The sequence below is a fragment of the Mobula birostris genome, chromosome 10 (assembly GCF_030028105.1).
Source record: "Mobula birostris isolate sMobBir1 chromosome 10, sMobBir1.hap1, whole genome shotgun sequence".
NCBI classification, from domain to species: domain Eukaryota; kingdom Metazoa; phylum Chordata; class Chondrichthyes; order Myliobatiformes; family Myliobatidae; genus Mobula; species Mobula birostris.
In genome coordinates, this window is record NC_092379.1 from 145,857,972 (window position 1) to 145,881,909 (window position 23,938).

Below are 23,938 nucleotides of genomic sequence, written 5' to 3' on the forward strand. Positions count from 1 at the left end.
GAACACAGAACATTACAGCACACTACAGGCCCTTCAGCCCTCAATGTTGTGCTGGCCTCATAACCTACTCTAAGATCAAAGTAACATTTCCCTCCTACACAGCCCTGCATTTTGCTATCATCCATGTGCCTAAGAGTCTCTTAAAAATCCCTAATGTATCTGCCTCTACCACCACCCCGGCAGGGCTTTCCATGCTCCCATCACTCTGTGAGTAAAAAAAACCTCTCTGACATTGCCCCTACACTTTCCGTAAGATATTGAACCAGAATTGGGCCATTTGGACTATCGAGTCCTCTCCGCAATTTCATCATGGCTGATCCAATTTTCCTCTCAGCCCCAATCTCCTGCCTTCTCCACATATCCCTTCATAACCTGACCAATCAAGAATCTATCAACCTCTCCCTTAAGTATGCGTAAAGACTTGGCCTCCACACCTACCTGAGGCAATGAATTCCACAGATACACCACTATCTGGGCTAAAGAAATTCTTTTTCATCTCCATTCTAAAAGGACACCTGTCTATTTTGAGGCTGTGTCCTCTGGTCTTAGACACTCCCACCATTGGAAAAATCCTCTCCACATCTACTCTATCAAGACGCAAGCATGAGGAAATCTGCAGATGCTGGAAATTCAAGCAACACACAAAATGCTGGTGGAACACAGCAGGCCAGACAGCATCCACAGAAAGAAGCACAGTTGACGTTTCGGGCCGAGACCCTTCATCAGGACTGGGGTAGATAAGAGGAGGTATCAGCGAGTTCTCGCTGTGCCTCGACAAGGTAGAGGTCAGTACGCCAGACCACAACAGCACCCCCCTTATCGGTGGGTTTAATAGTAAGGTTAGGATTGGTGCAGAGGGAGTGGAGAGCAGAGCGTTTGGAAGGAGTGAGGTTGGAATTGGAACAAGATGTGGTGAAGTCGAGATGGTTGATGTCCTGTCGGCAGTTCTGGGGTAAATAAGAGGAGGTTTCAGTGAGTTGTTGGGCTATATAAGAGGAAGTATGCACCACAGACTTAACCTGAAAATTAGCCTTTAGGTGCATTCTGCACAAGGACTCCCAAGTCCCTTGGGACCTCAGATTTTTGAATTTTATCTCCATTTAGAAAATAGTCTACCCTTTATTTCTTCCACTAAAGTGTATGACCATAGACATAGACATAGAATAGTACAGCACAGTACAGGCTCTTCGGCCCACAATGTTGTGCCGACCCTCAAACCCTGCCTCCCATATAAACCCCCACCTTAAATTCCTCCATATACCTGTCTAGTAGTCTCTTAAACTATACATGTCCTAACAGTGTATTCCATCTGCCACTTCTTTGCCCATCCTCCTAATATGTCTAATACCTTCTGTAACCTCTCTACTTCCTCAAAATTACCTGTCCCTCCACCTAACTTCATATTTTAACCAAATAACCATATAATTTTCTGCAATCTTTGCAACAAAGACATCAATTACATCATCCAAGTCATTGATATATAATGTAAAAAGAAGTGGTCCCAACAAAAACCCTGTGGAACACCACAAGTCACCTGCAGCCATCCAGAAAAGGCTTTCTTTATTCCTGCTCCTTACCTCCTGTCAATCACCCTTTGGTTTATCCATGCTAGTATATTTCCTGTAATACCATGGGCTCTTAGCTTGTTAAGCAGCCTCATGTGTGGCGCCTTGTCAAAAGTCTTCTGAAAAGCAAAGTGCACAACATCAACATGAAACCACATCCTTACCAATCAATTCCAACTTCTTCCCAACCACTGAGGTCAGAATAATAGGCCTATAATTTCCTTTCTTCTACCTCTCTCCCTTCTTGAAGAGTGGAGTGACATTGCAATTTTCCAGTCTTCCAGAACCATTTCTGAATACAGTGGTTTTTGAAAGATCATTGCTAATGCCTCCACAATCTCTTCAGCCATCTCTTTCAGAACCCTGCTGGTCCAGGTGATTTATCTACCTTGAGACCCTTCAGTTTCCCAAGCTCTTTCTCCCTAGTAATGGCAACATCACACACTTCTGGCTCCCAACACTCTGGAACTTCCAGCACACTGCTAGTGTCTTCCACAGTGAAAACTGATGCAAAATACTGATTCATATTGTCTGCCATTTCTTTGTCCCCCATTACTTCCCCTCCACCATCATTTTCCAATGGTCTACTTCACACTTTAGGTATCTGAAGAAACTTTGGTAGCCTCAATAATAAAATTGACCAGCTTACTTTTGTATTCCATCTTTTTCTTTCTTTATGACTTTCGTAGTTGCCTTCTGTTGGTTTTTAAAAGCTTCCCATTGCACTAACTTCTCATTAATTTTTGCTCAATTATATGCCCTCTCCTTAGCGTTTATGTTGGATTTGACTTCTCTTGTTAGCCACTGTTGTGTCATCTTGCCTTTAGAATACTTCTTCCTTTTTGGGATGTATATATCCCGTGCCTTCTGAATTGCTTCCAGAAAGTCCAGCCATTGCTGCTCTGCCATTATCTCTAGCAGTGTTCTTTTCCAATCAATTTTAGCCAGTGCCTTCTCATGACCCTGTAATTCCCTTTACTCCACTGCAAGACAGATACATCCTACTTTAGCTTCCCCTTCTCAAATCTCACAGTGACTTTGATCATACTATGATCACTTAATCCTAAGGGTTTTTTTTCACCTTAAGCTCTCTATTCAATTCATTTGCCTTTTCCTTTCTCATGCTCTCATACCTGAGTCTGGTGGGAGGACGATCAATCTGCTCCAAATGTTTGGGGACAATGAACTGAAGGAGAGAGATTTTTCCTAGTAATGCAGTGCAGAGGACAGGAGTGTAACGAGAGTGGGAGCGTGTACCCTACTGGTACCACAGTTGCTCTGGAAGAAAACCTCACTAAATCCAGTGGTGTGGGAGAAACATTATTCTAAACTTCATGGCAGGGACCTGAGTGGGTCAGGACGAAGGTTGAATTTACACAATGTACAACTGAGGTTCATGAGTTCACTTGGATTCTGCCTGTCCACAATGGAGTAACATCACAGCCGAGTGGGATGGCTCTATTACACAGGATCTAAAGAGCTTGCAGAGGGCTATAGACTCAGCCAGTTCCATCCTGGTTACGGCCATCGCCACCAATGAGTACATCTTCAAGAGGCAGACATTCACTAAGGTGCCATCCATCACTAAAAACCCTTATCACTTGCAACCCACTATCATCTCATTACCACCTTCAAGGAGGACTTACAGGAGCCTAAACACCAGCATCAAGATTTTAAGAAAAGCGTCTTCCCCTCCACCATCTGATTTCTGAACAGTCTGTGAACTCACGAACGCTTTCTTTTGCACTGTCTGTTATTGTGATTCAGTAATTTTCATGTCTTTGCACTGTACGGCTATCACAAGACAACAAATTTCACATCATCTCATTCCGGTTCTGATCCCATGACTTGTACCAGACTCACATGCAGGTTAGACAAAGGGACATCCTTCTTCCAAGAGCAAGAGTGAATCAGCCAGTGGTTTCCCAGATCTGTGACTAGTGTCATTCACCATACAACTTCCTTTTCATCCTGCTGAAGGGCCTCAGCCTGAAGCATGGACTGTTTACTCCCCTCCATGGATATTGCGTGACCTGCTGCACATTCCAAATGATAAGGGTCCTGCAGCATTTTGTGTGTGTTGCTGTGAATTTCCAGCATCGGCAGAATCTCTTGTTTCTGATCAGAAGCTGGGAGCTTAGCCCTGTAGAAGAGACAGTATTCAAGTTCTGCCATGGCTGTCGAGCAGCCTGCAATGATCCACTGGATCCTGAAGTGCCACCACGTGTGAGATGGCTTTCCAAACATCATGCCTAGACCTCTTGTATCTTACATGGTCACCAGACCTCAATGCCACTGATATGGCCATCGGCAGATTGCAGATCTCATACTTCATCCAGGGCTTCTGGTTTGCTGCCATCCCCTTCAGTTCCCTACCCTTCTCAGTCACAGGGCCAGGCTCAGTGCCAGAGGCACGGGTACTGTTGCTTCCCCCAGGTAGGTTGTTTCCACCCCCCCCCAACAGTACACAAAATGGAGTACTTATCATTAAGGGGGACAGCCACAGGGGTGCTTCCCACTACCTGACGCTCTCTCTTCCCTCTCCTGGCAATCACCCACTTATCCATCTCCTGTGGCCCCAGTGTGTCTACCTGCCTGTAGCTTCTAATGGTCACCTCTTTACTTTCCCTAATAAGCTAAAGGTCATTGATCTGCAGCTCCAGTTCCCTAACTTGGTCTCCAAGGAGCTGCAGCTCAATGCACCTGGCGCAGATGTGGCTGTCAGGGAGGCTGGAAGTCACCCGGATATCCCACATCAGACACCCCGAGCAGGAATCTGGCCTCGCTGTCCTTCCTACTATTCTTAAATTAGAGCGAAAAAAAGATATGGAAGTAACTTCCCTTCTTGCCTTACCTTGGCCTGTCCACGCTGAAGCCCCAGTGAGCCAAAGCCCTACTACTCTGACTCACGATACTCCAATGACCGCTCCTTCGATGACCGCTCTGCTAGGCAGTGTCTCCCTTTTAACCCAGAACCTTCTCAGTGGCCTTGCGCGATGATCAGCTACTGCGTCTGCACACTTCTCCCAATAGAAAAATGGGGGGCTTCGCAGGAGGGAAGGGTTGGATTGATCTTGGAGTAGGTTAAAAGGTCGACACAACATCATGGGTCAAAGAGCGTATACTGTGTGGTATATACTACATTCAATAATGTCCTGAGCAACTGCTGATGGAGTAAAATAAATAATATTTTGTTTTTCTGCCTTTCTGAACAGGAACACTTCACCCCTGAGTGTCGGTTCAAGGAGTCAGTGTTTGAAAACTACTACGTGACCTACTCGTCCATGTTGTACAGACAGCAGCAGTCCGGCAGAGGCTGGTACCTGGGCCTCAACAAGGAGGGAGAAATCATGAAGGGGAACCACGTGAAGAAGAACAAACCAGCCGCCCACTTCCTCCCCAAACCACTAGAGGGTAATGACACATTTCCTTTGTTTACACTTCTGCCGTCAGTATTGTTTGCACTTGTGGTGGGACCTTTGACCACCGGACCATAAGAAAGAAGAGCAGAATTAGGGCACTTATCACATTGAGTCTCCGCCACCATTTCATCACAGTTGACTTATTATTCCCTCTCATTCTTATTCTCCTGCCTTCTTCCTGTAACCTTTGATACCCTGATTAAGCAAGAATCCATCAACCTCCATTTTAAATATCTCCAGTGATAATATATACTCAGCCCCACCATCGAGGACATCTTCAAAAGGTGGCGCCTCACAAAGACATGATTTCAACTCTTTGCTACCATCAAGAAGGAGGTACTTGCCTGAAGACACACAGTCAAAAAAAAGTAAAGAAGAGAACTGGGGCAGTTGTCCAGTGAGACACTGCATTGCATAGAGAGAGAGAGAGAGAAAGAGTTTAAAAGGAGCAACTGGAAACTGTTGGCCCATCTTGCACGCCGCAGTCCCAAGGAGACACCAGATTGCATAGATTGAGAGAGAGTTTAAAAGAAGAGTGAAAATTTGAGAGTACAGAGTTTGTAGGTACTTGTCAGAATAAAAGGCAAAGATAACAGGTTTAAGGAACCTTGGTTTTTGAGAGATAGAAACATGGAAAACCTACAGCACCACTATGCTGTGTGGAAAATGCATGTACTTTAGAAATTACCTAGGGTTACCCATAGCCCTCTATTTTTCTAAGCTATCCAGGAGTCTCTTAAAAGACCCTATCCTATCTGCCTCCACCACCATTGCCGGCAGCCCATTCCACTCACTCACCACTCTCTGCATAAAAAACTTACCCCTGACTTTTCCATAAGACCATAAGACAAAGGAGCAGAAGTAGGCCATTCGGCCCATCAAGTCTGCACCGCCATTTTATCATGAGCTGATCCATTCTCCTATTTAGTCCCACTCCCCCGCCTTCTCACCATAACCTTTGATGCCCTGGCTACTCAGATACCTATCAATCTCTGCCTTAAATACACCCAATGACTTGGCCTCCACTGCTGCCCGTGGCAACAAATTCCATAGATTCACCACCCTCTGACTAAAAAAATTTCTTCGCATTTCTGTTCTGAATGGGTGCCCTTCAATCCTTGAGTCATGCCCTCTCCCACTAGACTCCCCCATCATGGGAAACAACTTTGCCACATCCACTCTGTCCATGCCTTTCAACATTTGAAATGTTTCTATGAGGTCACCCTTCATTCTTCTAAACTCCAAAGAATACAGTCCAAGAGCGGACAAACGTTCCTCATACATTAACCCTCTCATTCCCGGAATCATTCTAGTGAATCTTCTCTGTACCCTCTCCAACGTCAGCACATCCTTTCTTAAATAAGGAGACCAAAACTACCCACAGTACTCCAAGTGAGGTCTCACCAGCGCCTTATAGAGCCTCAACATCACATCCCTGCTCCTATACTCTATTCCTCTAGAAATGAATGCCAACATTGCATTCGCCTTCTTCACTACCGACTCAACCTGGAGGTTAACTTTAAGGGTATCCTGTACGAGGACTCCCAAGTCCCGTTGCATCTCAGAACTTTGAATTCTTTCCCCATTTAAATAATAGTCTGCCCGTTTATTTTTTCTGCCAAAGTGCATAACCATACACTTTCCAACATTGTACTTCATTTGCCACTTCTCTGCCCATTCTTCCAATCTATCCAAGTCTCTCTGCAGACTCTCCATTTCCTCAGCACTACCAGACCCTCACCTATCTTCGTATCATCAGCGAACTTAGCCACCAAGCCATCTATTCCATAATCCAAATCGTTGATGTACAATGTAAAAAGAAGCGGCCCCAACACTGACCCCTGTGGAATACCACTGGTAACTGGCAGCCAACCAGAATAGGATCCCTTTATTCCCACTCTCTGTTTCCTGCCAATCAGCCAACGCTCTATCCACGTATATAACTTTCCCGTAATTCCATGGGCTCTTATCTTGTTAAGTAGCCTCATGTGTGGCACCTTGTCAAAGGCCTTCTGAAAATCCAAATATACAACATCCACTGCATCTCCCTTGTCTAGCCTACTGGTAATTTCCTCAAAAAATTGTAATAGGTTTGTCAGGCAGGATTTTCCTTTAAGGAATCCATGCTGAGTTCTGCCTATCTTGTCATATGCCTCCAGGTACTCTGTAACCTCATCCTTGACAATCGACTCCAACAACTTCCCAATCACCGACGTCAAGCTAACAGGTCTATAATTTCCTTTTTGCTTCCTTGCCCCCTTCTTAAATAGCAGAGTGACATTTGCAATCTTCCAGTCTTCCGGAACCATGCCAGAATCTATCGACTTTTGAAAGATCATCGCTAATGCCTCCGCAATCTCCACAGCTACTTCCTTCAGAACACGAGGGTGCATTCCATCTGGTCCGGTGATTTATCTACCTTTAGACTATTCAGCTTCCTGAGTACTTTCTCTGTCGTAATTGTGACTGCGCACACTTCTCTTCCCTGCCACCCTTGAGCGTCCGGTATACTGCTGATGTCTTCCTCAGTGAAGACTGATGCAAAATACTCGTTCAGTTCCTCTGCCATCTCCTTATCTCCCATTACGATTTCTCCAGCATCATTTTCTATCGGTCCTATATCTACTCTCACCTGTCTTTTACTCTTTATATACTTGAAAAAGCTTTTGGTATCCTCTTTGATATTATTTGCTAGCTTCCTTTCATAGTTAATCTTTTCTCTCTTAATGACCTTCTTGGTTTCCTTTTGTAAGGTTTTAAAAACTTCCCAATCCTCCGTCTTCCCACTAATTTTTGCTTCCTTGTATGCCCTCTCCTTTGCTTTAACTTTGGCTTTGACTTCTCTAGTCAACCACGGTTGCATCCTTTTTCCACTCGAAAATTTCTTCTTCTTTCGAATATACCTGTCTTGCACTTTCCTCATTTCTCGCATAAACACCAGCCACTGCTGCTCTGCTGTCTTTCCTGCCAGTGTCCCTTTCCAAGAACTTTGGCCAGTTCTTCTCTCATGCCACTGTAATTTCCTTTACTCCACTGAAATACCGACACATCAGATTTCGGCTTCTCTTTTTCTAATTTCACAGTGAACTCAATCATGTTATGATCACTGCCTCCTAAGGGTTCCTTCACCTCAATCTCTCTAATCATCTCTGGTTCATTACACAATACCCAATCCAGTACAGCCGATCCCCTAGTGGGCTCAACAACAAGCTGTTCTAAAAAGCCATCTCGCAGACATTCTACAAATTCTCTCTCTTGAGATCCAGTGCTGATCTGATTTTCCCAATCCACTCACATGTTAAGATCCCCCACAATTATCATAACACTGCCCTTCTGACAAGCCTTTTCTATTTCCAGTTGTAATTTGTAGTCCACATCCCTGCAGCTGTTTGGAGGCCTATAAATAACTGCCATCAGGGTCCTTTTACCCCTGCTATTCCTTAGCTCAACCCATAAAGATTCTGCACCTTCCGATCCTATTATCACCTCTTTCTAATGATTTAATATCATTTCTTACCAATAAAGCCACGCCTCCCCCTCTGCCTACCTTCCTACCCTTCCGATACACCGTGTATCCTTGGACGTTCAGCTCCCAGAGACATGCATCCTTTAGCCAGGTCTCAGTGATGGCCACAATATCATACCTGCCAATCTGTAGCTGTACAACAAGATCATCCACCTTATTTCTTATGCTGCGTGCATTTAAGTACAACACCTTAAGACCAGTATTTGATACTTTTCGCTTTGATTTCACTGCAACTTTATTGCACTGCAACTCATCCCAATGGCTACAAATTTGCCCCATCACCTGCTTGTCTTTCCTGACATCTTTACTGCTCACTATCTTAGATTTATTTCTGTTTTCCCCTTCCTCCGCTCTATCATTCCGGTTCCCATCCCCCTGCCAAATTAGTTTAAACCCTTCCTAACAGCTCTATTAAACTTTCCCGCCAGGATATTGGTCCCCTTCGGGTTCAGGTGTAACCTGTCCTTTTTGAACAGGTCATACTTCCCCCAGAAGAGATCCCAATTATCCAAGAATCTGAAGCCCTGCCCCCTACACCAGTCTGTCAGCCTCGCATTCATCTGCCTGATTCAACTATTCTTGCCCTCGCTAGCATGCGGCACAGGTAGCAATCCCGAGATTACTACCCTGGAGGTCCTGCTTCTCAGCTTCCTTCCTAACTCCTGGAAATCTCTCTTCAGGACCTCCTCCTTTGTCCTATCTATGTCATTGGTACCAACATGTACCAAGACAACTGGCTGCTCACCCTCCCCCTTTAGAATATTCAGGACCCTATCTGAGACATCCCGTACCCTGGCACCTGGGAGGCAACACACCATGCGAGTATCTCTGTCAGGCTCACAGAATCCCCTACGACTACCACATTTCTCTTCTCCCTCCTTCTCTCCTGCACAACAGCGCCAGGCTCAGTGCCAGAGACCCGGTCACCGTGGGCGTCCCCTGTCAGGTCATCCCCCTCAACAGCATCCAGAACAAGATATTTGTTGCTAAGGGGGACAGCCACAGGTGTGCTCTCCACTATCCGGGCATTTCCCTTCCCTCTCTTGACAGTGACCCAGTTTTCTGACCCCTGTAGCCTAGGGATGACTACCTCCCTGTAGCTCCTGTCTATCACCTCTTCACTTTCCCTGATAAGCAGTAGGTCATGAAGCTGCAGCTCCAGATCCCTAACACGGTCTCTGAGGAGCTGCAACTCGGTGCACTTGGCGCAGATGTGGCCATCAGGAAGGCTGGAGGTCTCCCAGGATTCCCACATCTGACACCCTGAACAAAGCACTAACCCTGCAGGCATGCTATCTAATTCTACAGGAATGAAACAGGAAAAATAAGTCTACTCACCCACTTACCTCGCCAAACAGACGAACTTTTTAAACCATTAGCTCGTACCATTAGCTGTGAGAGCCTTGCTGTTCCTGTCTGTCCGGGCCGATTCGCAAAAGGAGCGGGGGTGGGGGGGAGGGAGAGAAAAAAAGGGTTGGCGCTTCACTCTGGCTTCTTCCAGTTTACCGCCAAAGCCCTACACTCTGCTCCCACTCACCCCGCTGTCCGCTGTATAGGGTGGTCTCCTTTTTAAACTCTCCACGCAGTCCTGTTGATGTCACGTGCCTGCGCAGTCTCGCCCTTCTTGCACTCGAAGAAGTTTTTAAAAAAACTGCCTTCCTTCAGAATTCAGCTCCCACGACGCTCTGTAGTCCCGATGCAAAAGACTGCTCCTCTGTACCCACTTTCAAGCGTCCGTTTCAAGGCAGTTAGTCGACCTTTGGTCCCCACCTGGCACTCAACTCTCACCTGTGGCTCCTCGTAGCTGTTTGCATGCGACTGCGGCCACACCCCGGGCAACAGCTTCAACAAGCCGGCTAAACCAGGTGAGGGGTCTCAAACCCTCGGTGCATAGGGAGTTGTCTACCCCAGCATGTGAAGAAAGACTCCAGCAGATTGAGTGGACGAGACCAATAGAAGGTCCAATGGTCAAGAAGGCGGTCTCTGCAAGTGTTATGGAACGTGTAGAGCAGGACAAGACACAGAAGGCGTCCTGGTCATCCACTGCGCCTAGTCCCATCTCCAGCCATCTCGACTCTTGTCTTGCCACTGGATCTAGATGGGAATTGGGAAGAGAGAGGGAGGCTGACGCTGTGCAACTCTCTCTCACTTAAATCCAAATCAAGCGCTAGTCTCGACACCATCAAAAGCCAGCTGGTGGCATAGTGGCATCAGCGCTGGACTTCGGGGCAAGAGGTCCCAAGTTGGAATCCGGCTGGCTCCCATGCATGCTCTCCATCTGTGCTGGGTTGAGCATTGAGCTAGCAACTCAACCTTGTAAAAAGTACTAATGGTGTCGAGGTCTTCATTGATGACGATGGACGAACCTACTTCCAAGCACCTTAAAACTATGCCCTCTCATGCGAGCCATTTCAGCCCTGGGGAAAAGCCTCTGACTATCCACACGATCAATGCCTCTCATCATCTTATACGCCTCTCATTCTCCATCACTCCAAGGACAAAAGGCCGAGTTCACTTAACCTATTCTCATAAGACATGCTCCCCAATCCAGGCAACATCCTTATAAATCTCCTCTGCACCCTAACTATAGTTTCCACATCATTCCTGTAGTGAGGTGACCAGAACTGAGCACAGTACTCCAAGTGGGGTCTGACCAGGTCCTATATAGCTGTAACATTACCTCTTGGCTCTTAAACGCAATCCCACGGTTGATGAAGGCCAAGGCACCGTATGCCTTCTTAACCACAGAGTCAAACTGCGCAGCAGCTTTGAATGTCCTATGGACTCGGACCCCAAGATCCCTCTGATCCTCCACAGTGGTATTGAACATTGAACACTGGTTAAGAAATATGAGGTGCATAGCAGGTGAGGGCAGGTAGGAACAAATGAGAATATAACAAATGAATGAAAACACTTAAGAGCGAGATCATGAAGGTTAAAAGAAGATGCTCTAGGAGACAAGGTGAAAGAGAATCCTACTGGCTTCTACAGATAACAAGGGACAAAACTGGTCCTCTGAAGATGAGAATGGTAATCTATGACTGGAGCCAAAAGAGATGGGAGAGATCTTCAATGGATTTTTTGCATCAGTATTTACTTGGGAGACAGACATAGAGTCTATAGATGTGAGGCAATGCAGCAGTGAGGACATGGACCCTATAGAGGGGAGGCGTTTGCTGTCTTGAGGCAAATTAGGGTAGATAAAACCATAGGGCCTGACAGAGTGTTCCCTCAGACCCTTCGGGAGACTAGTTCAGAAATTGCAAGGACCCTGGCAGAGTTATTTAAAATATTCGTAGCCATGGGTGAGGTGCCAGAGGATTGGAGGATAGCTAATGTTGTTCCATTATTTAAGAAAGACACTATGAATAAACCAGGAATTTATAGGCCAATGAGCTGGGCATCAGTCGTGGCAAAGTTATTGGAAGGCATTCTAAGGGACCAGATGTATATGTAATTAGATAGACAGAGACTGATTAAGGATAGTCAGCATGGCTTTGTGCATGGTAGGTTATGACTAGCCAACCTTATTGAGTTTTTTGAGAAAGCTACCAGGAAAGTGAATCAAGGCAAGACAGTGACTGTTGTCTACATGGACTTTAGTAAAGCATTTGACAAGGTCCCGTACGGGAGGTTGGTCAGGATGGTTCAGTCACTCAGCATTCAGGATGAGGTAGCAAATTAGGTTGGATATTGGCTTTGCGGGAGAAGCCAGGGAGTGGTAATAGATGGTTGCCTCCCTGACCAGCAGCCTGTGGCCAGTGGTGTGCTGCAGGGAATGGTGCTGGGTCTGTTTGTTATCTGTATCAGTGATCTGGATGATAATGTGATAAGCTAGCTCAGCAACTTTGCAGAAGACACCAAGATTGGGGATTCCTCCCACCTTCTCCCTCTTCCACACTCTCCCTCCACTTCCAACCTCTCCCTCCCCCACACCCCCTCCCTCTCCCACCCTCTCACTCTCCCAACCTCTCACTCTCCCAACCTCTCCCTCTCCCACCCTCTCCCTCTTCCACATTCCCCCTCCCTCTCCCACACTCCCCTCCCTCTCCTTCTCCTGGGCAAGCTTTCCCCAGAGATTTTCATGTTCGAGAGGGTATGCAATGACTCTGAAGTGAACCGAGAATTCTGAATTTTGCTGACTTCTATCTGTCCCCCTAACTATCGAGTCTCCTATCACTATTGTTCTACCTGCTGAGCCTCTGAACATGTCACAGTGCCATTGGCAGCTGCTGTTGTGCCTCGATAGGTCATCCCCCAGCAGTATCCAAAGGATTATACTTGATGCTGAGGCGAGAGGCTACAGGGGAACCCTGCACAGACTGCTTACTCCTCTGACTTCTCCTGGTGGTCACCCATCTGAAGGTTGCAAGCTGGGTGTGACCACCTCAGTAAAAATTTCATCCATGACGTTTTCAGCCTCACAGATGCTCCTGAGTGCATGCAGCTCCATTTCCAGTTCCTGACCATGTTAGTCAGGAACTGAAGTTCCTGCAGATGTAGTCATCAAGGAGACCATTAGATATCCTGAAATCCCACATCTCACAGGAGGAGACAAGAGCCGTAGATGTCAAAATAAATGGAACATAGAGTTAAAGAGGTAATGAATGGCCCAATTCTACACCTATGTCTTAATCCCTTGGGGATTGAATGGAAATGTTCTGAGAAGTGGTGTTTGAATCTGTACTTGGTTTCTGCAGCACAGAGCAGACCTCATTATGAGCCCCAAGCAATATTATCCAGCTTCCTTCACACAGAGTCAAGTTTATTATCACTGTCTTATATAAAACCATAAGATACAGGAGCAGAATTGGTCCATTTGGCACATTGAGTCTGCTCTGCCACTTCATCATGGCGGATCCAATTTTCCTCAGTCCCAATCTCCTGCCTTCTCCCCATATCCCTTCATGCCCTGACCAGTCAAGAATCTATCAACCTCTGCGTTAAATGTACATAAAGACTTGGCCTCCACAGTTGCTCTCTGGCTAAAGAAATTCCTCCTCATCTCCATTTTAAAAGGACGCCCCTCAATTCTGAGGTTGTGTCCTCTGGTCTTAGACTCTCCCACCATAGCAAACATTCTCCCCACATCCACTCTATCAAACCATTTCATCATTTGATAGGTTTCAATGAGGTTATCCATCATTGTTCTGAATTCTAGTGAATACAGACTTAGAGCCATCAAACACTCTTCATATGACAAGCCATTCAATACTGGAATCATTTTCATGAACCTCCTTTGAACCGTCTCCAGTTTCAGCTCATCCTTTCTAAGATAAGGAGCCCAAACCTGCTCACAATACTCCAACTGAGGCCTCACCAGTGCTTCATAATGTCTCAGCATTATATCCTTGCTTTTATATTCTAGTCCTCTTGAAATGAATGCTAACATTGCATTTGCCTTCCTCACCACAGACTCAACCTGCAAAATAGCCTTTAGGGAATCCTGCACAAGGACTCCCAAGTCCCTTTGCACCTCAGTTTTTGTATTTTTTCTCCAGTTAGAAAATCATTAACTCTTTAATTTCTTCCACCAAAGTACATGAACATGCAGTTCCTGACACTGTATTCTATCTGCCATTTCCTTGCCCATTCTCCAAATCTGTCTAAGTCCTTCTGTAGCCTCTCTACTTCTTCAAAACTTCATGCCCCTCCATCTGTCTTTATATCGTCTGCAAACTTTGCAACAAAACCGTCAATTCCATCATCCAAATCATTGACATGTAAAGTAAAAAGAATTGGTCTCAACAGAGACTCCTTTGGAACACCACTGGCCACCAGCAGCCAACCAGAAAAGGCTCCCTTTAAAGGTTCAAAGGTCCAATTTAATGTCAGAGAAATGTATACAATATACATCCTGAAATGCTTTTTCTTCGCAAGCGTCCACGAAAACAGCGGAGTGCCCCAAAGAATGAACGACGGTTAAATATTAGAAACCCAAAGTCTCCCCCAACTCCCCCACCTCCGCGCGTAAGTGGCAGCAAGCAACAACCACCCCTCTTTGCCTCCTGCCACTCACCCACTGCTTTATCAATGCCAGAATCTTTTCCTGTAATTCCATGGGCTCGTACCTCGTGTGGCACCTTGTCAAAGGCCTTCTGAAAATCCAAGTACACAACATCAGCTGATTCTCCTTTGTTTATCCTGCTTGTTATTTCTTCAAAGAATTCCAACAGATTTGTCAGGCAAGATTTCCCCTTGTGGAAACCATGCTGACTATAGCTATTGTATCAGGTGTCTCCAAGTACCCTGTGACCTAATCCTTAGTAATCAACTCCAACATCTTCCCAACCACTGAGGTCAAACTAATTGGCCTATCATTTCCTTTCTTTGCAGCAGCAGTTCAGTACAAAGACAAAATTATTATAAATTATGAAATAAATAAATTGTAGAAAATAAGGAGAAAATGTTCTTATGTTTATAGGCTAATGTAAATGCAGGCAGGCTTTTTCCATTGAGGTTGGGTGGGACTACAACCAGAGGTCATGGGTTAAGGGTAAAAGGTGAGATGTTTAAGGGGAACATGAGGGGAAGCTTCTTCACTCAGAGGGTCGTGAGAGTGTGGAATGAGCCGCCAGCACAAGTGGTCCATGCGGGCTTGATTTCAACTTTCCAGAGAAGTTGGGATAAGTACACGGATAGTTGGGCCGCAGACGTCTATGGTCACGGTGTGGGTTGATCAGAGTAGTCAGTTTAGCATGGACTAGATGGGCCAAAGGGCCTGTTTCTGTGCTGTACTTCTCCATGATCCTGACTGCTCAGAAATCTGATGTTGCAGGGGAAGAAGCTGTTTGTGAAACTTTGAGTATGGGTCTTCAGGTTCCTGTACCCGCTCCCCGTTGTTAGTAATGAGCCTACACTGCACTTCCTCCCTAAATATAGCACTTTATTGTGCACGATTATTTCCTTTGTAACAAACACAAAATGCAGGAGGAACTCAGCAGGCCAGGCAGCATCTATGGAGAGAAACACAGAGTTAACATTTTGGGCCGGGACCTGATGCCACCTGACTTGCATTTTGTGTCCTCTCCTCTACCATCTGGTGTGTGTTGTTCCGGATTTCCAGCATCTACAGAACCTCTGTGTTGATGTTTTCCCTTGTACAACCTCAAAGCAATTTTAACAGTCGTCTTCTCTTTCTTTCTTCCAGTTGCCCTCTACAGAGAGCCATCACTCCATGAGTTGGCGGAGGTTCTGTCTCGCTCGGGCACCCCCACCAAAAGCAGAAGTGCCTCGGCCGTGCTAAACGGGGGCAAGGCAGTCAGTCAGACTGAATCAACGTAGCCAGCTGGAGAGACTGCCAGGTTCAGGCTCATCGCCAGTGGATGCTCTCAACCGGTTACTAACAGACACTCTCTTTCTGTTGTAAAATGACTCAGGAAACCAGCTGCTGGGCTGGGTAGAGTCGCTCTCCTCTCCGCCTTTTAGGTCTTCTGGTTTTTCTGGGGGTGGATAAATTCCGATAATTTTAGCTGAGAAAACGCTTGTGCAGCTCTCCAGACATCCTGGAGAGCCGACGGAACCTCATTTTGGAAAAGTGGCGCAGCAGAAGAAATGCCCCAAACGTCCCGACGTCTGACTTCTCACTGGGAAAAGAATCATTAAAAGTATCACAGCTTGTTCGTCAGCCGAGGGCAAGTTACACTTCAACATTGAACACACACACACTCCAAGTTCAGACTACATTGGCTGTTACCAGAGGATTGTAGATACCTTTGGGTTTTACTAAAGGAATGAGGAGCACACAAAATCTAATTGCATCATGTTCTTGGCTCAGTGCTGTTTGGCCCCATCTGATACATTAGCGTCTCCTTTCTTTTCTTCATAGGTAGTGTTCTGCTCTCCTGCAGTTCGATAGTTTTTTATACTCCAACAAATTAATAGAATCTCTTTCAAAAGCTATTCAGGGTTGCTAACTCAAAAACTGACGGGAATGAAGCCGTATCTCAGGCTAATTACACCGTGGTTCAAATTGTAACTGAAAACAGACTTGAGGAAAGGGTTTATAGATTTGTAGTAACAGTACTATATTAGAGTAACACCTAGAGTCCGGATATCTACTGGTTAGCAAATTTCACGCTTGTGACTTGTTCTCACCTTGTGATTTGCACTTTGACCTTTATTGTGGTGACTTTTATTCTTAAAGAAACTGTAGAGTTTTGGGTGTCTTCATTTTTATAACAAAGAAGAAAGTCTTATTTGTAACACACCGCCGGATATTCTTTTCTTGTGCTGGGCATGGTGGGAATTGTTGTGAATGAAGTTTCCTTTGGGGAGTTTACCCAAAACACATGCTACACAAAGGTTGTTGTTAATCTGTCTGTTAGTTTAGACTTTCATTTTGGTTTATTTGTTGCATGGGAGAAAGGTGGTGATAACGGAATAGAGCTGCATGACTTAGGATTTGTGTGTTAAACATGTTGGATAACCTGCTCAATGCATTTCATGGGTTATAATGACAAGCAGTTTCTCTGCTACTCTACTCTTGACTTGTTTATTATTTGTTGTACATACCTACCAACAGATGCACTGAATAAAATATTTATATGAAGGTACAAAGTCTGCTCATTTGTGTGTGTGTGTGTGTGTGTGTGTGTATGTCTATGTGTGTGTGTACGCATGCATATGTGTGTGTGTATGCGTGCGTTTGTGCGCGCGCATGTGTGTGCGTGCGTTTGTGTGTGTGTGCGTGTGTGAAGGGTCTTGATCCGAAACGTCAACTCTATAGATGCTGCCTGACCTGCTGAGTTCCTCCAGCATTTTGTGTGTGTTGTTCTGAATTTCCAACAATTACAGAATCTTTTGTGTTTATCACTTTAGCATTTTTCCCCTTCCTTTCCAGACCTGATGATGAGACTCAGTCTGAAATGTTGTCTGTTTATTCCACTCTGTAGATGCAGAATCTCTGTGTTAAAGCCAAAGAAAGATGCATATAGAATCGTGGAGTCATAGAACATAGGCTCTACTACCCACCTAGTCCATGCAGAACCCGTTGGACACAACTTGGGCTGTATCCCTCCATGCCTGTCCTATCCACCTACCAATCCAAATTTGTCTTAACTTTTGAAATGCACCCCACATCCACCACTTCTGCTGGCAGCTCGTTCAGCACTCTCACCTCACTCTGAATGGAGATCCTCGTCATGGTCCTCTTAAGTATTTCACCTTTCACCCTTAGCCCGTGACCTTTAGTTCTAGTCTCACCAAACCTGAGGTGGGAAAGCCTGCATGAATTTGCTCTATCTATACCCTCATAATTTTGTAAACCTCTATCAAATCTCCCCTCATATAGGGAACGAAGTCGTGAACTATTCGATCTTTCCCTGTGACTCATGTCGTCAAGTTCTCCGCACTCTTTCGATTTTACTGACATCTTTCCTGTGGGTAGGGGTTGAGAACTGCACATGATACTCCAAATTAGGCCTCACCAATGTCTTATACAACTTCAACATAACATCCCAACTCCTGTACTCAATACACTGATTTATGTTTGAAAGTATTGGAACAAGAACACACAACACTACAGCACGGTAGGCCCTTTGGCCCACGAATATTGCGCTGACCTTTTAATCTATTTTAAGATCAACCAGAAGACAGGAGCAAAATTAGACTATATGGCCCATTGAATCTGTTCTGCCATTCCATCATGGCTGATTGATTATTCTTCTCAACCCCATTCTCCTGCCTTCTGCACATAACCTTTCAGGCTTTGACTAATCAAGAACCTATCTACCTCTGCTTTAAATATAGACCATAAGACATAGGAGCAGAATTAGGCCATTTGGCCCATCGAGTCTGCTTCACCTTTCAATCATAGCTGATCTTTTCTCCCCCTCCTCAGCCCCACACCCCAGCCTCCTCCCTTTGATGCCGTGTCCAATCAAGAACCTATCCAGCTCTGCCTTAAATACACCCAGCAACCTGGCCTCCACAGTGCCTGTGGTAACAAATTCCAAAACTTCACCACTCTTAGTCTAAAAAAATTTCTCTATCCCTCCAGAAGACATCCCTCTATCCTGAGGCTGTGCCCTCTTGTCCTAGACTCCTCCACCATGAGAAACATCCTTTCCACATCTACTCTGTCTAGAGCTTTCAACATTAAAAAGGTTTCCAACATTCAAAATGAAATCCACCATCATCCTAAATTCCAGCTAGTACAGGCCCAGAGCCATCAAACATTCCTCAAATGATAATCTTTTCATTCCCAGAATCATCCTGTGAACCTCCTCTGAACCCTTAGATCAGGGACCCAAAACTGTTCACAGTACTCAAGGTGAGGCCTCATCAGTGGCTTATAAAGCCTCAGCATTCATCCCTGATCTGACAGAAATATTTCAAATGTCATTAGAAACGGGGATGGTGCTGGAGGATTGGCGTATTGCTCATGTTGTTTCATTGTTTAAAAAGGATTCTAAGAGTAAACCTAGCAATTATCGGTCTGTGAGTTTGACGTCAGTGGTGGGTAAATTGATGGAAGGTATTCTTAGAGATGGTATATATAATTATCTGGATAGACAGGGTGTTAGGATAACATTGGAAGCTCAATTATTTATTTATTAAATTAGCTAGCCACACTCTCCAGCAACCCTCACCTAATCACAGGACAATTTGAAATGACTAATTCATATACCAACTGGTACATCTTTGGACTTGGGAAGAAAACAAGAATACCCAGAGGAAACACATGCATTCCACAGGGAGCTATCTTAAGAGGCTGGAGATCTCCCAGAATTCCCACATTTCACACAAAAAGAACACAATACGGTCCCAGGAGCCATTCTCACTGCTCCAACGATGTACTGATGGATGAAGAATGAAGAATAAAGAAGAAGAAACTTACCACATATGTACATTGCCCAAGCCTGTTCTCACCGAAGTCTGTTGAGTGATTGTGGCCCACTCTCACAATGGCCGCTCCAACAATGACTGCTCTGCTTGTCCCTGCCTTATTTTTATTTGCCCTTGCTAATGAATTGCTACTTGATTGGGCCACTTGCTAAAAACCTGCAAGCTCTTCTTTTTTAAATCTCACTCACGGAGGTATGAGTTGCCTCCTCTCTCTTTCCTGATTTGAATGGGCTGCTGGAAAAACATGCACAAATCAAGAGCTGTGGAAGAACCAGGGGATTCATATTCTGCTGAGGGCTGGAGCTGTGGCATGCAAGACCGGTGAGCCAGAACTACCATATAAAAGAAGTCCAGCTATGACCTATGGACAGCTATCTTAAGAGTGAAGAAACAATTCCAATTGAGGTTAGAGACGGATATGGGAGCCTAAAGATACACACTTTACTTTTCAGGAACAGCTTCTTCCCAACCGCCATTGGATTTCTGAACGGACAGTGAACACATGAGTTCTCAGCAGTTTTTGTACTAAATATTTAATATAATTTTTATATAGACTTTCATAGTAGCTTATAGTTTCATTACAATGTACTCTACAGTACTGCGCCACAAAACAACAAATGTCATGGTGTACGGTATGCTGGTGGTATTAACTCTGAGTCTGAAGTTTGTACTTCCTTCCCATGAGCACAGGTGATTCCTCCAGATGCTCCGATTTCCTCCCATGGTCCAAAGACGTCCCAGTTAGTAGGTTCATTGGTCATTGTAAAGTGCCCTGTGATTAGGTTAGGGCTAAGTAGGTGGGTTGCTGGCTGTGCAGCCTGTTGGGCCAGAAGGGTCTACTCCAAGTTGTATCTCTAAATAATTAAATAAATAATCTACAACCCAGTACATGAGCCCCACATCACACACCAGCTTTCACATGGCATCTCAATGCATGCAGCTCAACATACACTACATTTGCATTCCTCTGGGAATCTCCACTCAACCTGACCCTAACTCCCAGCCTCTACGTTTGGTTTCTGGTCTTTCTCAGTGTTAATACCTCCTTCTGCCTCCCAGACCCTCCAGCACGACAGCCCACTCACATTATGCCTGGAGTCCTGCTGTGAACCATATTTGGAGCACAGCTGTGCAGGACCTGGTGCCCAGTGGATCTCCAGGACCAAAACTGGCTCTTGGAGAGTAAGTGACATTGATACCTTTCATCACTCTGCTCATGAAGAGCTAGTAATTAGTCAGATTGTAGTGCTCCTACTTTCTGCAAACACAATATACCTGGACAATTTGCCACCTTGTTGGGTAGATGTCAGTGTAGTAACTGTGCTGTAACAGCTTGGCTGGAGACACAGCTCGCTCTGGAGTGCAGATAGTATTGATCTGAATCAGCAAGCATTCCCAGCCATGTTGGTAGACTTGTCAACAGGGCAACAGGACAAAGCTCTGGAAGCTCGCGAAGTTGATGCAGCTGGAAGATGTTGAATCTGGTGGTATTGATCCAGAGGTTCTTTGGAAGTCAAGAATGAACCAAAAAGAAAAACCTGCTGCTAAGGTTTCCACCTGAAACATCGACTGTTGATACCTCTTCATAGACGCTGTCTGACCTGCTGAGTTCCCCCGGGATTTTCTGTGTGTTGTTTGTGGCTGTTTATTGAGTGTTGCAAGAGCAAAGAGAAAGAGTGAGCATAGGGAAAGAGAAAAGAACAAAGAGTTTGTGGTCATCTTATACAAAAATAGCTCTGACGAAAAAATAACAATGTTCCACTGACAACAACATCTAAAACAGCCAGATTCAAGAGGTGTGAAACCTGCTGCAGAAAAAAAGCTGAGAAGCCTCTAGAAAAACACAACAATGACTGGAAAATTCACAGAACAATTAAACAGTACTGCAGGTGATGATATAAAATACAAGCCAGTATAGGAAAGATTAAACTGTGAGAAAGATATCAATTTTACACTCTAATCCAAGAAAGGTCACTGACTGATGTCAGTGATGACCCCTGCTGATAGTTAGCACAGTTAGAGGATCAAGTGTGATGATTAATTCTCAGATCCCATTCCATCGTCACTGAACCCCGTGGTCCACCTGCTGAACAAAAACCTTCTCCTGGTTAGAAATTTCCAACTAACCTCTTCAGCTTTTGGGCAGAGTGTGATGTGCCACGGAGAGTATCCTAACTGGATGCATCACCGTCTGGTATGGAGGGTCATGGAACAGGATCGGAAAAAGCTGCGGAACGTTGTAAACTCAGCCAGCTGCATCATGGAGACTAGCTTCCTCAGCATCAAGGACACCGTCAAAAGACATTGCCTCGAAAAGGCAGCATCCACAATCAAGGACCCCTTCACCCAGAACGTGCCCCCTTCTCATTGCTACCACCAGGGAGGAGGTACAGGAGCCTGAAGGCACACACTCAGTGACTCTGGAACGGCTTCTTCCCCTCGGCCATCAGATTTCTGAACAGACACTGAACCCATGAGTATTCCCTCAATATTTTTGCTCTCATTTTGCACTAGTTATATACTTATTGTAATTTGTAATTTTATCACTATGTATTGCAATGTAAAACAAGTTTCACAACTTATGCCTGATTCTGATTCTGATTCCATCTTGCTCATTCAGGCATGAACTACTTCATTTGTGGTGGAGTTGTGATTTGAACATCACACTGTCCGAATATCAAATATCCCCTCACCTGAATTGGTCACGGAACAAAGGTCATTGATAAATGAGCTGATAATGGTTGGGCCCAGGGCACTTCCCTGAGAAACTCCTGCAGTGATGTTCTCAAGCTAATACAACTGGTTGCCAACAGGTAAAACTATCTTCCATTGCCCCAGTAGAATTTCAGGTACTGGAGAGCTTCCACCCGTATCACCACTCTTCCATCATTGCTCGGTCTTAGATGCTGGCTCCTCCCCTCACCACCACCCCCCACCCCCGTGGGGGCACCTTCACCACAAAGACTGAGTGGTCCAAGGGGCCAACTCACTCTGACCCCTTCAAGCTTCATTGGTGATGGACAATAGCTGCTGGACTCACCCTGACCCTCCTGATGAATGCAGATAAGTTCTGCATTCCCTTCCAGGCTGTAGACTGCTGACTGAGGGACTTTATGGGCAGACTATTATTTAAACGGGGAAAGAATTCAAAGGTCTGAGGTGCAATGGGACTTGGGAGTCCTTGTACAGGATACCCTTAAGGTTAACCTCCAGGTTGAGTCGGTGGTGAAGAAGGTGAATGCAGTGTTGGCATTCATTTCTAGAGGAATAAAGTATAGGAGCAGGGATGTGGTGTTGAGGCTCTATAAGGCGCTGGTGAGACCTCACTTGGAGTACTGTGGGCAGTTTTGGTCTACTTATTTAAGAAAGGATGTGCTGACATTGGAGAGGGTACAGAGAAGATTCACTAGAATGATTCCGGGAATGAGTGGGTTAACATATGAGGAACGTTTGTCCAGTCTTGGACTGTATTCCTTAGAGTTTAGAAGAATGAGGGGAGACCTCATAGAAGCATCTCGAATGTTAAAAGGCATGGACAGAGTGGATGTGGCAAAGTTGTTTCCCATGATGGGGGAGTCTAGTACGAGAGGGCATGACTTAAGGATTGAAGGGCGCCCATTCAGAACAGAAATGTGAAGAAACTTTTTTAGCCAGAAGGTGGTGAATCTATGGAATTTGTTGCCATGGGCAGCAGTGGAGGCCAAGTCATTGGGTGTATTTAAGGCAGAGATTGATAGGTATCTGAGTAGCCAGGGCATCAAAGGTTATGGTGAGAAGGCAGGGGAGTGGGACTAAATGGGAGAATGGATCAGCTCATGATAGAATGGCGGAGCAGACTCAATGGGCCGAATGGCCGGCTTCTGCTCCTTTGTCTTATGGTCTTAATTAGTGACCTTCTCTCCATGAAACCAGAGCAAATCTCAGCTAGATGGAACAATGTGCAGCTTAGGGCCTGTGCTATACCGTACTGTTCCATCCACTGGTATGAAATCATTGCAATCATACCAAGGTGATTGGAGGAAAGTATAGGGGGCATATTAGAGGTAGCTTTTTTCACTCAGAGAGTAGTGGGTGGGTGGATTGCCCTACCAGGGGTAGTGGTAGATACATTTGGGGCATTTAAGAGACTCTTAGATAGGCACGTGAATGACTGAAAAATGGAGGGGTATGTGGAAGGGAAGGGTTAGATTGATCTGAGGGAAGGGTAAAAGATTGGCACAACATCATAGGCTGTAGGGCCTGTACTGTGCTGAAATGTTCTGTGTTCTGTGTTCTGTGTTCTATGTTCTGTGTTCTGTGTTCCATGTTCTATGTTGTATGTTCTATGTTCCGTGTTCCATGTTCTGTGTTCTGTGTTCTATGTTCTGTGTTCTGTGTTCTGTGTTCCATGTTCTGTGTTCTATGTTCTATGTTCTGTGTTCTGTGTTCTATGTTCTGTGTTCTGTGTTCTGTGTTCTGTGTTCTATGTTCTATGTTCTGTGTTCTGTGTTCTGTGTTCTGTGTTCCATGTTCTGTGTTCTATGTTCTATGTTCTGTGTTCTGTGTTCCATGTTCTGTGTTCTATGTTCTATGTTCTG

The 23,938-nt window shown here is 45.2% G+C and overlaps 1 protein-coding gene across 4 annotated transcripts in view; it reads left to right on the forward strand.

Moving 5' to 3' along the window:
• Positions 1-17,061, forward strand: part of fgf13a (fibroblast growth factor 13a) — a 471,224-nt gene extending 454,163 nt beyond the window's left edge. For all 4 annotated transcript variants that reach the window (XM_072271062.1, XM_072271063.1, XM_072271064.1 and 1 more), the window contains 2 exons: positions 4,781-4,979; positions 15,664-17,061. In XM_072271062.1, coding sequence (XP_072127163.1) covers positions 4,781-4,979; positions 15,664-15,797 — 333 coding nt within the window. In that variant the 3' untranslated portion in view covers positions 15,798-17,061. The remainder of the gene's footprint in view (positions 1-4,780; positions 4,980-15,663) is intronic.
• Positions 17,062-23,938: the final 6,877 nt, after the last annotated feature.